At 31.9% G+C, this 18748-nt stretch overlaps 1 protein-coding gene across 3 annotated transcripts in view; it reads left to right on the forward strand.

Annotated features, from left to right (window-relative positions):
- LOC106085769 (flotillin-2) overlaps positions 1–18748 on the forward strand; it is a 163582-nt gene that overhangs the window by 108446 nt on the left and 36388 nt on the right. For 2 of the 3 annotated variants that reach the window (XM_013250176.2, XM_013250177.2), the window contains one exon: positions 2896–3004. In XM_013250176.2, coding sequence (XP_013105630.2) covers positions 2896–3004 — 109 coding nt within the window. Of the gene's footprint in view, positions 1–2895; positions 3005–17775; positions 17980–18748 lie in introns of those variants that run through there. The other variant, XM_013250178.2, reaches the window with a different exon arrangement.

Here is an 18748-nt window from a genome sequence, read left to right on the forward strand (position 1 = left end):
AATATTTATTTGAGTATTTTTGGAATGGCGTCAACAATAAGGAAATACTAAATTTTAGAATACAGGTTCGGTTCTCCTTGTTTTAAAACAGGAATAAAAAGAATACAGAACATTATATGCCAAATTTCAGCCCAATTGGACAAAAATTGCGGCTTCCAGGGTCTTCAAAAGTCAAATCGGGAGATCGGTTTATATGAGAGCTATATCAGGTTATAGACCGATTTGGACCGTACTTGTCACAGTTGTTGGAATCCATAATGGAATACCACATGCAAAATTTCAGCCAAATCGAACGAAAATTGCGGCTTGTATGGGCTCAAGAAGTCAAATCGGGAGATCGGTTTATATGAGAGCTATATCAGGTTATAGACCGATTTGGACCGTACTTGTCACAGTTGTTGGAAGCCATAATGGAATACCACATGCAAAATTTCAGCCAAATCGAACGAAAATTGCGGCTTGTATGGGCTCAAGAAGTCAAATCGGGATATCGGTTTATATGGGTACTTGACACAGTTGTTGGAAGCCATAATGGAACATCACATACAAAATTTTAGCCAAATCGGACAAAAATTGCGGCTTGTAATGGCTCAAGAAGTCAAATCGGGAGATCGGTATGGTTCAAATTGGTTCATTACCTGATATAGCTGCCATATAAACCGATCTTGGATGTTGACTTCTTAAGCCTCTAGAGGGCGCAATTCTTATCCGATTTGGCTGTTGTTTTGCACGAAGTGTTTTGTTATGACTTCCAATAAATGTGCTAAATATGATTCAAATAGATTCATAACCCGATATAGCTGCCATATAAACCGATCTGGGATATTGACTTCTTGAGCCTCTAGAGGGCGCAATTCTCATCCGATTTGGCTGAAATTGTGCATGGAGTGTTTTGTAATGACTTTCAGCAACTGTTCTAAGTATGATTCAAATAGGTTCATAACCTGATATATCTGCCATATAAACCGATCTGGGATCTTGACTTCTTGAGCCACTAAATTGCGCAATTCTTATCCGATTTGGCTAAAATTAAGCATGAAGAGTTTTTTTATGATCTTCCAAAAACTGTGCTAAGTGTGGTTAAAATCGGCACATAACCTGATATAGCTGCTATATAAGCCGATCTTGGATCTTGACATCTTAAGCCTCAATAATCTTATATAGCTCTCATATAAGCCTATCTGGCGATACGACTATTTGAGCCACTAGAGGGCGCAATTATTATCCGATTTGCCTGAAATTTTGCACATAGTGTTTTTTTTACATCCAATATTCATACCTAGTATAATCCAAATCAGTCATCTACCTGATAAAGCTCCCATATAAACTGATGTGCCGACTCAACTTCTTGAGCCCCTAGAGGGCGCTTCTATAATAACCTTTAATAATTATGTAAAGTATAGTCAGGCAGATATTAATAGGCTAAATAAACTGATCTGTCGATTCGACTTCTTAAGCCCCTAGAGGGCGCATATACTATTCAACTTGGCTGAAATTTTGACCAATAACTTCTGTTACATCTCCCAATACTCATCTCAAGTATGGTCCAAATCGGTCAATAGCCTGATATAGCTCCTATACAAACCGATTTGTTTACTTAACTTCTTGAGCCTCTAGAGGGCGCCATAATTATCTGATTTGGCTGAAATTTTGCACATAGTATTTTGGTTTGACTTTCAAAGTTCGTGGCAAGTATGGTTCAAATTGGTCAATAGCTTGATATAGCTCCCATACAAACCGATAGGCCTTCTTAACTCTTTGGGACTATAGAGGGCGCCACAATTATCGGATTTGGCTGAAATTTTTCACATAGTGTTTTGTGTGGACTTCCAACATTCGTCGCAAGTTCATAAAATTGGTTAATAACCTTATATTGCTCCCATATAAACTGATGTGCCGATTTGACATATTAGAGGGCACAATTATTAACCGATTTGGTTCAAATTTAGCACAACCATTTCAGTGATAACTTCCAACCACTCTGCCTCTGGCCTACATCTGTAAATAACCGCATATAGCTTTCATATAAACCGATCGTTGATTTTTCTCGTAATTTAAAAAGAAAAAATGCTTTAATAGACAAGAAACAACTTCTGTTTCGATTTGTAAAAAATTTTTTCAAAAATTTGTTCATTTTTAAATTGAATAAAAGTAAATGCCTTACATGTCAATTTCAAGCCGTTTTGTTTGTTAAAAATACTTGTCGACATTTTTTGACCGCTTATAGATATTTTTTTTTATCACACAAAACTTTTAAGATTTAGTACTTCCGCCTTAACGTTTTAACGCTCATCCCTTAAATACTCTCCTATATGCCGTAAATAGTAATGTTAAATATTTTAATGCTAAATATATATTTTTTCTTGTTTTTTTCCTCTCTTCTATAACTTTGTTTGGCACAACACACAACTATTTCCGTTTCCGTTTGTTCCAACTGATTGTTTTGATGGATTCATTTGTTGTGTGTTTGTGTGTTGGTGCGTGCGTGTGTGGTGTGTCCTTTGTTGTTACGCTTAATGCTGTTGTATCTGTTAACAAAATACAAAACTCTCATCATGTGCTCCTGCATCATATAAACATCGCATCTTAAAAAAACAAAACAAAACTATCAACATCAATGCCAACATCTATAACTACAATAATCTATGTATAAAACATATATATATATATATTTATATATAAATATCTCAACGTATTATGTATATGTACATATAACTGAATAACTGCGTAACCAAAACCTAAACATCCTTCAACGACAATGGCTAACGAACCACCACAATAACAACGACTAACAATAAAAATTTCTTCCATTCCATATCAAACCAAACCAAACAAAAAAATCTCCCAAATGGCTATTTCATGCAGATGATGAATGTCTATTATTTTCATCATCAGGCTGACGAACTTTTGGGCACCGCCAGTGAACAATTTCTGGGCAAGAGTGTTAGCGAAATAAAGCAAACAATATTGCAGACATTGGAAGGACATTTGCGTGCCATATTGGGTAAGTTTGCCAAATAATTTATTGTACTTATACTCTTACATATTCTTACATTGAATTATTATATTATAAAAAAATATATTTTAATAAAAATCGGGAGAAAATGTCAAGGCAACTATAAAGACTTTTATGAACGCTTAATCTATAATAAGACTTATATGAATGCTAAATCTATAATAAGACTCATGTTTGACATAACCAACATCAATATCTTGAAGCTTAGTATTTGTTTCCCCTATGTACTTTTCTTAAAGTCATTGTTAATATCCTTTTCATTGTCTAGGGTAAATCTCTAGAAGAATTTATATTGCATTTTATGGTCCTTGTGTTGCAATAAAAGCCTTACTTTAATAAAAAAAATCTATGGCATATAAGACCTACATAGAGAAAAACAAAGAACAAATGCTATTGCAAATTTGTTTCAGCGACAATTTTTCTAAAGAAAATTTGTCTCAGCGACAATTTTTCTAAAGAAAATTTGTCTCAGCGACAATTTTTCTAAAGAAAATTTGTCTCAGCTACAATTTTTCTAAAGAAAATTTGTCTCAGCGACAATTTTTCTAAAGAAAATTTGTCTCAGCGACAATTTTTCTAAAGAAAATTTGTCTCAGCGACAATTTTTCTAAAGAAAATTTGTCTCAGCGACAATTTTTCTAAAAAAAATTTGTCTCAGCGACAATTTTTCTAAAGAAAATTTGTCTCAGCGACAATTTTTCTAAAGAAAATTTGTCTCAGCGACAATTTTTCTAAAGAAAATTTGTCTCAGCGACAATTTTTCTAAAGAAAATTTGTCTCAGCGACAATTTTTCTAAAGAAAATTTGTCTCAGCGACAATTTTTCTAAAGAAAATTTGTCTCAGCGACAATTTTTCTAAAGAAAATTTGTCTCAGCGACAATTTTTCTAAAGAAAATTTGTCTCAGCGACAATTTTTCTAAAGAAAATTTGTCTCAGCGACAATTTTTCTAAAGAAAATTTGTCTCAGCGACAATTTTTCTAAAGAAAATTTGTCTCAGCCACAATTTTTCCAAAGAAAATTTGCCGCAGCGACAATTTTTCTAAAGAAAATTCGTCTCAGCGACAAATTTGTCTCAGCGACAATTTTTCTAAAGAAAATTTGTCTCAGCTACAATATTTCTAAAGAAAATTTGTCTCAGCGACAATTTTTCTAAAGAAAATTTGTCTCAGCGACAATTTTTCTAAAGAAAATTTGTCTCAGCGACAATTTTTCTAAAGAAAATTTGTCTCAGCGACAATTTTTCTAAAGAAAATTTGTCTCAGCGACAATTTTTCTAAAGAAAATTTGTCTCAGCGACAATTTTTCCAAAGAAAATTTGTCTCAGCGACAATTTTTCTAAAGAAAATTTGTCTCAGCGACAATTTTTCTAAAGAAAATTTGTCTCAGCGACAATTTTTCTAAAGAAAATTTGTCTCAGCGACAATTTTTCTAAAGAAAATTTGTCTCAGCGACAATTTTTCTAAAGAAAATTTGTCTCAGCGACAATTTTTCTAAAGAAAATTTGTCTCAGCGACAATTTTTCTAAAGAAAATTTGTCTCAGCGACAATTTTTCTAAAGAAAATTTGTCTCAGCGACAATTTTTCTAAAGAAAATTTGTCTCAGCGACAATTTTTCTAAAGAAAATTTGTCTCAGCGACAATTTTTCTAAAGAAAATTTGTCTCAGCGACAATTTTTCTAAAGAAAATTTGTCTCAGCGACAATTTTTCTAAAGAAAATTTGTCTCAGCGACAATTTTTCTAAAGAAAATTTGTCTCAGCGACAATTTTTCTAAAGAAAATTTGTCTCAGCGACAATTTTTCTAAAGAAAATTTGTCTCAGCGACAATTTTTCTAAAGAAAATTTGTCTCAGCGACAATTTTTCTAAAGAAAATTTGTCTCAGCGACAATTGTTCTAAAGAAAATTTGTCTCAGCGACAATTTTTCTAAAGAAAATTTGTCTCAGCGACAATTTTTCTAAAGAAAATTTGTCTCAGCGACAATTTTTCTAAAGAAAATTTGCCGCAGCGACAATTTTTCTAAAGAAAATTTGTCTCAGCGACAATTTTTCTAAAGGAGATTTGTCTCAACGACAATTTTTCTAGTGTATGGTGTTAATGTGCGAAACAAATATGAACGCAACACCCATTGACCCTTTTGTGTAGCCTCATTTTAGTATCCTTGGTGTCATTTAAATCAATACGAATAACTTTTACTAATAGAAATAGCTTATCTGGGCCATAACATTCATACATTCAACTCACAAACAACCCCATTCATGCTCGTAAAATCAATGGCAATAAGTTTCATACACTATCCTTCTTCCTCCACATTTAGCTGAGAGGCAGCAAGGCAAATGAAATAAGGACCAGAATGAAACATTTCGCAACATTTGTATCGATGAGAGTGAATAACTCAATATATCTAGCACATGGTATTTGCCAAGTCCCCTAGAAAGATGTTAAACATTGTTGAGTGGGGCCATGTGATTTTCATTGAATGATTGCCACTAAAACCCCAAGACTTTTAGAAGACAGTTGCTTGGGTTGTTTATGTACTCAGAGACAATGTTGCCATTTTTTAATGTTTATAAGAACTCGAGATAAAATATAAGTCACAATTAAAATTTTTTAAAATTTTTTTATATAAAAATTTTTCTATAGAATTTTTTTTCAAAATTTTATTTCCATAGAATATTTCTTTAAATATTTGTTCCTATTTTATTTTATTTTATTTTTTCGCAAATTGAATTTCTTTAAGAAATTTCACCTTTCAAAACCCCTTGAACGGTAACACTGTTAGCATGCGTGAGAATTTTGCAATTCCAACGTCACCACTACCAGATTACGATGGTAAGAACTCCCTTGGAGTTTTTCAAGTAGATATAAACTGTTCACATTTATTATTCATACGCCCGGTTGGTCATTTGCAAAAGGAGCAAACACCACAAACACACACAAAATTAATGGGCGTTCAACCCAGCACATCCTTAAAGGGAATGTTGGGATAGGGGTGTCTTATCATCAACCATATCTGTACACAGTTAGCCAAACCAAGTGTTGTATGTTGTGGCATCGAAGAATCTGTCCTCTTGTGGCCTTGCAATAAATGGGTATTTTATGCGGGCTTCCTTCTTTGTGGTATTTTGGGCAAATAGTATTAAAAAGGATGCAAGAAAAGGGAAGTGTTACCACTTCAGCTTTTACGGACACATACTTGAAACTTAAATGTGATTTAAACCACAATCACTTTTATTATTCAATTGCTGAACAAAGGCGGTGCCGAAAGATTTTTTTAATAAAAAAGAAGTTCAGCATGGGTTGTATTTTCGAACATAAAAGAAGCAAACACATACTTAAGTTGAAAATAATTTTGGCAATTTTTATTCTTAAAGAACGAATTTTTTTTCAGACAAGTAGGATCAACCAATTTTCTTTAGAGAGACAAATTTTCTTTAGAAAAATTGTCGCTGAGACAAATTTTCTTTAGAAAAATTGTCGCTGAGACAAATTTTCTTTAGAAAAATTGTCGGTGAGACAAATTTTCTATAGAAAAATTGTCGCTGAGACAAATTTTCTTTAGAAAAATTGTCGCTGAGACAAATTTTCTTTAGAAAAATTGTCGCTGAGACAAATTTTCTTTAGAAAAATTGTCGCTGAGACAAATTTTCTTTAGAAAAATTGTCGCTGAGACAAATTTTCTTTAGAAAAATTGTCGCTGAGACAAATTTTCTTTAGAAAAATTGTCGCTGAGACAAATTTTCTTTAGAAAAATTGTCGCTGAGACAAATTTTCTTTAGAAAAATTGTCGCTGAGACAAATTTTCTTTAGAAAAATTGTCGCTGAGACAAATTTTCTTTAGAAAAATTGTCGCTGAGACAAATTTTCTTTAGAAAAATTGTCGCTGAGACAAATTTTCTTTAGAAAAATTGTCGCTGAGACAAATTTTCTTTAGAAAAATTGTCGCTGAGACAAATTTTCTTTAGAAAAATTGTCGCTGAGACAAATTTTCTTTAGAAAAATTGTCGCTGAGACAAATTTTCTTTAGAAAAATTGTCGCTGAGACAAATTTTCTTTAGAAAAATTGTCGCTGAGACAAATTTTCTTTAGAAAAATTGTCGCTGAGACAAATTTTCTTTAGAAAAATTGTCGCTGAGACAAATTTTCTTTAGAAAAATTGTCGCTGAGACAAATTTTCTTTAGAAAAATTGTCGCTGAGACAAATTTTCTTTAGAAAAATTGTCGCTGAGACAAATTTTCTTTAGAAAAATTGTCGCTGAGACAAATTTTCTTTAGAAAAATTGTCGCTGAGACAAATTTTCTTTAGAAAAATTGTCGCTGAGACAAATTTTCTTTAGAAAAATTGTCGCTGAGACAAATTTTCTTTAGAAAAATTGTCGCTGAGACAAATTTTCTTTAGAAAAATTGCTGCTCAGATATATATTTTTTTGTTTTTGTACTTAGTGTTTTTTTCCGTTTTCTTATTCAGTTTTAATAACCAACACTGTTACATCTTTCTTTTGTATCAATTAACTCTGTTATGTATCTTTTTCTATTTTCTGCTGAGTAAATTTGAACGAAAATTTAATTACACTTTGCAAACAGTTCATATTCAAAAGCACACACAATTGTCACAGAACACATAAAAATTTAGTTTTTTTTTGCCTTCAAATATTCAATTCAATTGAACGAACAAAAAATGGAATAGACAAAGACAGCCAACCAAACAGCTTGGTTAGGTCTTGACATTGAATGAGGAGAAGGTTCAATAAAATTTTTGGAGGTCTACGCCAATTTGTCGAACATAAATGGAGTCGATTAGTCACACAACGAAGTCGCAACGAAATTTGATGATTACAAGATAAACACTTTGTAAAAATTAAAAAAGGTAATTATGACAAGAAAACACTTATTAAGCAAGTGTGATAATGTGATGCAATCTGTACACACCTTCTGATAGTGTTTCAAGATTCCATGCGGCTGATATAATGGGGTAGACTTAACACATTATTTTCATTACATCTGTGGTTCGGCATTTTTGTCGAGCATTCACTCATTTTGAGCACATTTACCTGCCTTCACCCCGTGTGGGGAATTTTATCAAATTGTGGCCCAATTTTCTTAAATCAATATTCCCTTGAAATTAATACGACCAGTAGCTGACTTGCCTACGCAGTTTAAGTTGTGGCGCCGCTCCGCTTACCCACCAAGAAAGTGTCACCTATACGCCACGCACCCACCTTAACAGCTGTAGATTTAGCTTAAGTTGGCAGCTGGCGTAAAGGTTGTTTGCTTGTAATTTATGACGTATTGTAATCTAAATATTTTATAAAGTAACTTTATTAATAGTTGTGAATAGGCTCGTTAATGACGGGAGGTGGGTAACCCAGCAAAGGGTTTGACAGCAAAGCTAGAATCAACCGAAATTTTGTTTGAATGGCAACTAATGTAAAGAAAATTTGTCTCACCGACAATTTTTCTATAGAAAATTTGTCTCACCGACAATTTTTCTATAGAAAATTTGTCTCACCGACAATTTTTCTATAGAAAATTTGTCTCACCGACAATTTTTCTATAGAAAATTTGTCTCACCGACAATTTTTCTATAGAAAATTTGTCTCACCGACAATTTTTCTATAGAAAATTTGTCTCACCGACAATTTTTCTATAGAAAATTTGTCTCACCGACAATTTTTCTATAGAAAATTTGTCTCACCGACAATTTTTCTATAGAAAATTTGTCTCACCGACAATTTTTCTATAGAAAATTTGTCTCACCGACAATTTTTCTATAGAAAATTTGTCTCACCGACAATTTTTCTATAGAAAATTTGTCTCACCGACAATTTTTCTATAGAAAATTTGTCTCACCGACAATTTTTCTATAGAAAATTTGTCTCACCGACAATTTTTCTATAGAAAATTTGTCTCACCGACAATTTTTCTATAGAAAATTTGTCTCACCGACAATTTTTCTATAGAAAATTTGTCTCACCGACAATTTTTCTATAGAAAATTTGTCTCACCGACAATTTTTCTATAGAAAATTTGTCTCACCGACAATTTTTCTATAGAAAATTTGTCTCACCGACAATTTTTCTATAGAAAATTTGTCTCACCGACAATTTTTCTATAGAAAATTTGTCCCACCGACAATTTTTCTATAGAAAATTTGTCCCACCGACAATTTTTCTATAGAAAATTTGTCTCACCGACAATTTTTCTATAGAAAATTTGTCTCACCGACAATTTTTCTATAGAAAATTTGTCTCACCGACAATTTTTCTATAGAAAATTTGTCTCACCGACAATTTTTCTATAGAAAATTTGTCTCACCGACAATTTTTCTATAGAAAATTTGTCTCACCGACAATTTTTCTATAGAAAATTTGTCTCAACGACAATTTTTCTATAGAAAATTTGTCTCACCGACAATTTTTCTATAGAAAATTTGTCTCACCGACAATTTTTCTATAGAAAATTTGTCTCACCGACAATTTTTCTATAGAAAATTTGTCTCACCGACAATTTTTCTATAGAAAATTTGCCTCACCGACAATTTTTCTATAGAAAATTTGTCTCACCGACAATTTTTCTATAGAAAATTTGTCTCACCGACAATTTTTCTATAGAAAATTTGTCTCACCGACAATTTTTCTATAGAAAATTTGTCTCACCGACAATTTTTCTATAGAAAATTTGTCTCACCGACAATTTTTCTATAGAAAATTTGTCTCACCGACAATTTTTCTATAGAAAATTTGTCTCACCGACAATTTTTCTATAGAAAATTTGTCTCACCGACAATTTTTCTATAGAAAATTTGTCTCACCGACAATTTTTCTATAGAAAATTTGTCTCACCGACAATTTTTCTATAGAAAATTTGTCTCACCGACAATTTTTCTATAGAAAATTTGTCTCACCGACAATTTTTCTATAGAAATTTTGTCTCACCGACAATTTTTCTATAGAAAATTTGTCTCACCGACAATTTTTCTATAGAAAATTTGTCTCACCGACAATTTTTCTATAGAAAATTTGTCTCACCGACAATTTTTCTATAGAAAATTTGTCTCACCGACAATTTTTCTATAGAAAATTTGTCTCACCGACAATTTTTCTATAGAAAATTTGTCTCACCGACAATTTTTCTATAGAAAATTTGTCTCACCGACAATTTTTCTATAGAAAATTTGTCTCACCGACAATTTTTCTATAGAAAATTTGTCTCACCGACAATTTTTCTATAGAAAATTTGTCTCACCGACAATTTTTCTATAGAAAATTTGTCTCACCGACAATTTTTCTATAGAAAATTTGTCTCACCGACAATTTTTCTATAGAAAATTTGTCTCACCGACAATTTTTCTATAGAAAATTTGTCTCACCGACAATTTTTCTATAGAAAATTTGTCTCACCGACAATTTTTCTATAGAAAATTTGTCTCACCGACAATTTTTCTATAGAAAATTTGTCTCACCGACAATTTTTCTATAGAAAATTTGTCTCACCGACAATTTTTCTATAGAAAATTTGTCTCACCGACAATTTTTCTATAGAAAATTTGTCTCACCTACAATTTTTCTATAGAAAATTTGTCTCACCGACAATTTTTCTATAGAAAATTTGTCTCACCGACAATTTTTCTATAGAAAATTTGTCTCACCGACAATTTTTCTATAAAAAATTTGTCTCACCGACAATTTTTCTATAGAAAATTTGTCTCACCGACAATTTTTCTATAGAAAATTTGTCTCACCGACAATTTTTCTATAGAAAATTTGTCTCACCGACAATTTTTCTATAGAAAATTTGTCTCACCGACAATTTTTCTATAGAAAATTTGTCTCACCGACAATTTTTCTATAGAAAATTTGTCTCACCGACAATTTTTCTATAGAAAATTTGTCTCACCGACAATTTTTCTATAGAAAATTTGTCTCACCGACAATTTTTCTATAGAAAATTTGTCTCACCGACAATTTTTCTATAGAAAATTTGTCTCACCGACAATTTTTCTATAGAAAATTTGTCTCACCGACAATTTTTCTATAGAAAATTTGTCTCACCGACAATTTTTCTATAGAAAATTTGTCTCACCGACAATTTTTCTATAGAAAATTTGTCTCACCGACAATTTTTCTATAGAAAATTTGTCTCACCGACAATTTTTCTATAGAAAATTTGTCTCACCGACAATTTTTCTATAGAAAATTTGTCTCACCGACAATTTTTCTATAGAAAATTTGTCTCACCGACAATTTTTCTATAGAAAATTTGTCTCACCGACAATTTTTCTATAGAAAATTTGTCTCACCGACAATTTTTCTATAGAAAATTTGTCTCACCGACAATTTTTCTATAGAAAATTTGTCTCACCGACAATTTTTCTATAGAAAATTTGTCTCACCGACAATTTTTCTATAGAAAATTTGTCTCACCGACAATTTTTCTATAGAAAATTTGTCTCACCGACAATTTTTCTATAGAAAATTTGTCTCACCGACAATTTTTCTATAGAAAATTTGTCTCACCGACAATTTTTCTATAGAAAATTTGTCTCACCGACAATTTTTCTATAGAAAATTTGTCTCACCGACAATTTTTCTATAGAAAATTTGTCTCACCGACAATTTTTCTATAGAAAATTTGTCTCACCGACAATTTTTCTATAGAAAATTTGTCTCACCGACAATTTTTCTATAGAAAATTTGTCTCACCGACAATTTTTCTATAGAAAATTTGTCTCACCGACAATTTTTCTATAGAAAATTTGTCTCACCGACAATTTTTCTATAGAAAATTTGTCTCACCGACAATTTTTCTATAGAAAATTTGTCTCACCGACAATTTTTCTATAGAAAATTTGTCTCACCGACAATTTTTCTATAGAAAATTTGTCTCACCGACAATTTTTCTATAGAAAATTTGTCTCACCGACAATTTTTCTATAGAAAATTTGTCTCACCGACAATTTTTTGATAGAACAATTAACGGTCACACGATTTCCGCTATTTGATGTATAGAAAATTTGTCTGACAGAAAATTTTTCTGTAGAAAATTTGTCTAGCCGACAGTAAAAAAATTTTCTATGGAAAGAATGTTTCTTGGTTATTTCAAATTTTTTTCATTTATTACCTTTGTACATTCTTAACCACCCTTTTCTCGTTTTCACCCACTGAGAACATACAGCTGTCTTTCAGTGGAAAAATTAAAACACTTGGCTTGTAAAAGGATATTTGCTTTGGTATTTATAGCAATACAATTATGAATGAAACAAAATGTGATGAGACTTAAAGCTAGACATTCTCTGTATTGAATTTTACAATAAGTTTCCTGCTATGAGTATAGTGGGGATATTTCTTTTGGTTTAAGGGATTGTTATGAATGGCAGGATGAATAAACTGCGGAATATTTTTAGATAATTTTCTTTGTCCTTTCGTCTTTACCTTGTGTTTGACCTTCCTTTACAATTTTTTCCTCTTTTATTTGTCCTTGATTTCGTTCCACTTTTCATTTGGGTTTCTCCTCAATCCATTTACACTTGCACGAAGGTCTCATTAATTTTGGATTAATCATTGATTTCACTTATTATGTTTTTGGAAGCGACCTAATTATGAATAATTGTTCCACTTATTGTGTTTCTAATTTGTGAACATGTGTTCACCACGGTCAGTGATTCTGACGTCAGCAGCTATGTTAACACTGTGCATGCCGTATAAAAGATATAAAAAAGATAGTCAAATTTTCTATAAAGGACGGATGGGCGGAACGTTAATTGGCGATATATCAAAAGGTAAACACTATATCGAAAAACGGCCTTTATTTTTGGTATCAGCAGAATCAACAGATTAGGAATTAGTTTTGGCCAATGTCAGCAATTGTGACGTCAGTAGCTAGTTGCCACTTTTTAAGACGGACGGACCGTAAGTAAGCGATTATTTGGAAGCTCGACTTCTTTCTGAACATCGGTGTTCATTTTCAAAATCAGATGCTAGAGAAACATTCTTAACCTTCTTATTTAGCTTGAATATTCAATTATGTAATGCTTTGTATTATGTCCCATCGACATAATATTTTCCCCATTATCTTCCATTTTTAATTATATTTGAATTATAATCCGTATTTCCTCCTTCATCATCATTTTCTCTTGCATAAATGCAAAATAGTATCACCCTAAAGTTCATTGTTCCAAAACATTTCAAGTCTCTCATTTCAAGGGCTGTCAAGTCATGTATGACGTACAAAGCTCGAAACCCCTCTACACCTGCCAATGGAATGCTTTCGAAATTATTTCAAAACTAAAAAAATCAACGTATGCCAGTCGTCATTGTGGTTTTTGTACAAATTATTCTCGCTATTGTCATTGTTGCTAGAAATTCTCATGTAAAATTCTATTGCGGAGAAATTGTAAAAATATTTCATCAAACTATCTCAACAATTTTGACCACTAATCACGAGCGTCAAATAGTTTGTGGCATATGGAGATAGACTTTTAGACACACCAAAAGAATTAAAGATCAGAAGTGGAAATGGCATTTAACATGGGGTGCAAATGGTTCACAGTATGTAATTCGCTTGCTATTTGCTAATGATAAGAGTGAAAATTGCCATGACAAATGATAAAAGTTTTGATTTATTGGACACATTAGTTTTTTATAGTGAAACTTTGACTGGCTGAATAAGGTTTTCTTTAGAAAAACTTTAATTCAGCCTGGCTGAATAAGGTTTTCTTTAGAAAAACTTTAATTCAGCCTTGCTGAATAAGGTTTTCTTTAGAAAAACTTTAATTCAGCCTGGCTGAATAAGGTTTTCTTTGGAAAAACTTTAATTCAGCCTGGCTGAATAAGGTTTTCTTTGGAAAAACTTTAATTCAGCCTGGCTGAATAAGGGTTTCTTTAGAAAAACTTTAATTCAGCCTGGCTGAATAAGGTTTTCTTTAGAAAAACTTTATTTCAGCCTGGCTGAATAAGGGTTTCTTTAGAAAAACTTTATTTCAGCCTGGCTGAATAAGGTTTTCTTTAGAAAAACTTTAATTCAGCCTGGCTGAATAAGGTTTTCTTTAGAAAAACTTTAATTCAGCCTGGCTGAATAAGGTTTTCTTTAGAAAAACTTTAATTCAGCCTGGCTGAATAAGGTTTTCTTTAGAAAAACTTTAATTCAGCCTTGCTGAATAAGGTTTTCTTTAGAAAAACTTTAATTCAGCCTGGCTGAATAAGGTTTTCTTTGGAAAAACTTTAATTCAGCCTGGCTGAATAAGGTTTTCTTTGGAAAAACTTTAATTCAGCCTGGCTGAATAAGGGTTTCTTTAGAAAAACTTTAATTCAGCCTGGCTGAATAAGGTTTTCTTTAGAAAAACTTTATTTCAGCCTGGCTGAATAAGGTTTTCTTTAGAAAAACTTTATTTCAGCCTGGCTGAATAAGGTTTTCTTTAGAAAAACTTTAATTCAGCCTGGCTGAATAAGGTTTTCTTTAGAAAAACTTTAATTCAGCCTGGCTGAATAAGGTTTTTCTTTAGCAATTGATGGATTTGCTAATTAAATATTAAATTTGTGATGCAACTTTTTTCCTTTTCGTGTTTCCGTTAGCTTTTTATTAACCTCCTTGTTTCTTGTTCCTCCTGTCAAAGTAGAAAAGTAAAGGCAAACACAGATAACCTATCATTTGACACCTACAATAAGAGAAGGCTGTTTACGTGTCAGCAAATGACTGACACCTACCTAGCAATGTTATTTGACTTGAAACTCAAGTCAGCATGTCCTTCCTTAAACACCTACAATAAATGTCATTCATTGTTACATCCTACTTTTGTGAGGTACACGGATATTTAATTACACACAATTCCCTTAGGGAATCTGGGGGAAGTCATTGAATAGAATGGTCTTTTCGTTGCACGTTTGGGAGGAATGCCAAAGCCATTTGTAACCTTAGCTATGATTTATGTAACTTTTCACATTTTCTCCTCCAACCGGAAACGGACATAATAAATGTTAAACTGCAAATTGTTAACCATAAAGGATAGGAAGGAAGGAGAAAGAACTTTGTGTTTGACATACATTTATGTTGTCGTAAGTGGTAAATATTTAGAGATACAGTGTTGAAAGCTAGTGTCTACTTTGATCATATTTATACAACTTCAGTTTTGAGGCACATATTGGTAAAGCCAACTGCATCTTAAGGATTTCGATGTGGTCTACATAATATGGCTTCATAGTTATAACCCATTAATTATCTTTCAAATCCTTGCATAGCATATGTGCATCATGTTCAAGATGTCCTTGAATCCCACCTTCATTATTTTGTTCTTTTTGGATGAACATTGAACTACAAGGCAGCATTGGTCCAGTTGTTGGTCATCATACCACGTATATTTGCATTTTTTGCTTTTCAAAAGTACCTCCGAGGTACCCCTTCATGTCTGAACATTCCTTTACTATTATTCCGCTTACAAAACTACTTTTAGGCACGTTCCATTAAAGTCACATAACATAAACCTCGAAACAATTTTAGCATGGCATGGAAAGCCAAACCAGAAAACGGCTTGAAAATGTCCTTAAAAGTTGAACCACAAAAATAAAACGCATCATTAGTGGCAAACACCATGAAACTATGCACCCACGCACATACCGCACTATTTAGGCCTCCACAAATATGAATGAATGTTGTGTGGATGGGTATGCTTTAAAATTAAAGAATGTTTTGAAGGATTTTCCTTCACACTCTGTGGAACAATAGGAAACCTTGAAATACTGCAACTAAGCTCTACTACCAGTTGCTTTGTTGCGTGAAGACAAACTTTTGAAAAACCCAAAGCGACCTTAAGCAAATAAAACTATTTTCATTTGCTGTGGCATTTCTTATCTGGACCATTTAACAAGCTATCTCATTATGGGCCGTGGCTCATTGAAAAGATTTCATATGAGGGCTTTTGGTTTTAAATACAGGGTTGCCAAGATGTGGAAATATAATTTTATAAATAAAAAAATAAAACGGAATAAAAATATTGTAATAAAAAAAAATATCAGATAAAACATAAAATAAGTAAAACAAAAAATAAAAAACATAAATTGTAATCTAATTAAACAAAATAAACCTACAACGGCTCAAATAACCTATTTGAGGCAATAAAGCAGGTTGAGCGCCACATAAATATACATTAAAACAAATTTTAATATCACTTTCCCCACACTTTCTACTCCCAAATTGCTTTCATTTGAGTCCCACATAGCCATGGTCGGCTAATATGCCCATTTGGGGGTGGGGAAAGCACCCATTATATGGAATTCATTTTTTTGCCATAATCGTAATCTACTCCCGAATGTCTTTGATTGAAGTCCCATATTGACATGAACGTCCAAAATGTCTGTTTGGAGGAGTTTTGGGGTTGGGCGCCCCGATGGGTACTTAGACTCCAATTTCAAAACCATATTCATTCCAATCTTCAATACCTTTCATTTGATGTCCATATTGTCATTATCGGTCCACTTTTGATTTTGGGCGGTGTTTTTGGGGTAAAGGGGGAGGGTCCGTTCCCCTTCCGATATCAACAAATTATAAAGCCTTTTGCTTATTGAGTCCCATATTGTCATGCTCGTCAAATAAACCAATTTTAGGAGGTTTTGAGGTTGGGGCGGCCCCCAAGTTACTTGGACCTAATTTTTAATATGAAATTTGTACTCTACTACTGAATACCTTTCTTTTGAGCCCCATATTGTCCCGATCGGTCCAGTTTTATTTTTGGGTAGATCTTCTGGGGTAAGGAGGAGGGTCCGCCCCCTTCTAAAATCAAAAAAAAATTATAGCCTATGTTTCCTTCTAGACCAACCTACACAATCTATGAAAATTTCAAGGTTCAGCCGTTTTTGAGTCTAAATGGAAAATCAAACAAATTGACAAACAAACAAACACAAAATTCGATTTTTAAATATAAAAATTATTTGACTTTATTTCATTTAATTTTAATTTATTTTATTTTTTTTATTTTTTTTTTATTTTATTTTATTTTATTTTATTTTATTTTATTTTATTTTATTTTATTTTATTTTATTTTATTTTATTTTATTTTATTTTATTTTATTTTATTTTACTTTATTTTATTTTGTTTTATTCATTTTAAATTTTTTTTTTGTTTTATTTTATTTTATTTTTTTATTTTATTTTATTCTATTTTATTTTATATTATTTTTATTTTATTTTATTTTATTTTATTTTATTTTATTTTATTTTATTTTATTTTATTTTATTTTATTTTATTTTATTTTATTTTATTTTATTTTTCTTTATTTATTTTTATTTTTTTATTTTATTTTAGAATTTTGCTGCGAATATTTCAAACTTTTGCAACTCTTATTGGCCACCAACAGATTACTCTTTTGCCAATAACCTTAACAATTTCAAAACAAACAACAAACACAGCGACTTGGTAAAAGTTCTACACAATAATGTGGCGTTTAGCCTCTTGGCTAAGACTGTAGCACCATTTTAGATAAATGGCGGCAGGTCGCATTGTGCCTTTTGTTTACCATAGAAAACTTTCTCACTCTTGCTCTCATTTATATCTACACTTTGCTCTCTTTCCTTTACCTACCATAACGAGCAAGTCTCTGTCAAGTTCGGGTTGGTAACGTAACACCACACATTTTTTTTGTGGGTGTAAAGCTTTTGCGGAAAGGCTTTGCATTTGGCGCGCTCCAACTACATAGATGAACAGAGGAAAATACAAAAACAGTTATTAACGAGACGTCAAACCAGCTGCTCGTGTTATTCTTTGAAACTCAAATTTCGGAAAAAAAAACATTTTTAGCTTTTGTTAAAAAAAATAAATAAAATAAACAAACGGAAAAACTTTGAAAGCGAATGAAAAACAAAAACACAAAAAAAAAATTTCAAATCGGTGAAAATAAAAATAAATAAATAGCGGAAACTTAAAACAAATATTTAAACGAAATCAAAAATTCAATTTCTTCTGTTTTAAAATAAAAGTTCGTTACAACTGCAATCCATTAAAAGTTTCTTCCATTTACGTTTATTGTTGGTTGCACAAAAACAATGCTTTTGGCAAGAATTCAAATAAAAAGTCGTTTGTTTTTATGACATTTAATAACCATAAACAACATTTGAATGTAATAACAATTACTATTTACGAAAGACAAACGAAAGAGTAGTGTAAACAAGAGCTGTAGCCTTGAATTAATTAATCTCAATTAAAAAAATTATAGTGTTTTTTTTATAATTGTAGCAATGGCTTTTAAAAGCGTGGGTCCTCTACTAAGCCAATGGTACAAGTTTAAAAAATAAAAAAAAAATTCAAAAGAAGGGGAAAATACTTTTTACTTGCATTGAAAAATCGGCCTGGCTGAATTACATAGACAACCTTATTCAGCCAAGCTGAATTTCAAATTTCCTAAAGAAAACCAGGCTGAATTGCAGTTTTCCTACAGAAAACCTTATTCAGCCAGGCTGAATTGCAGTTTTCCTACAGAAAACCTTATTCAGCCAGGCTGAATTGCAGTTTTCCTACAGAAAACCTTATTCAGCCAGGCTGAATTAAAGTTTTCCTAAAGAAAACCTTATTCAGCCAGGCTGAATTAAAGTTTTCCTAAAGAAAACCTTATTCAGCCAGGCTGAATTAAAGTTTTCCTAAAGAAAACCTTATTCAGCCAGGCTGAATTAAAGTTTTCCTAAAGAAAACCTTATTCAGCCAGGCTGAATTAAAGTTTTCCAAAGGAAAACCTTATTCAGCCAGGCTGA

The sequence above is a fragment of the Stomoxys calcitrans genome, chromosome 4 (genome assembly GCF_963082655.1).
Source record: "Stomoxys calcitrans chromosome 4, idStoCalc2.1, whole genome shotgun sequence".
NCBI classification, from domain to species: domain Eukaryota; kingdom Metazoa; phylum Arthropoda; class Insecta; order Diptera; family Muscidae; genus Stomoxys; species Stomoxys calcitrans.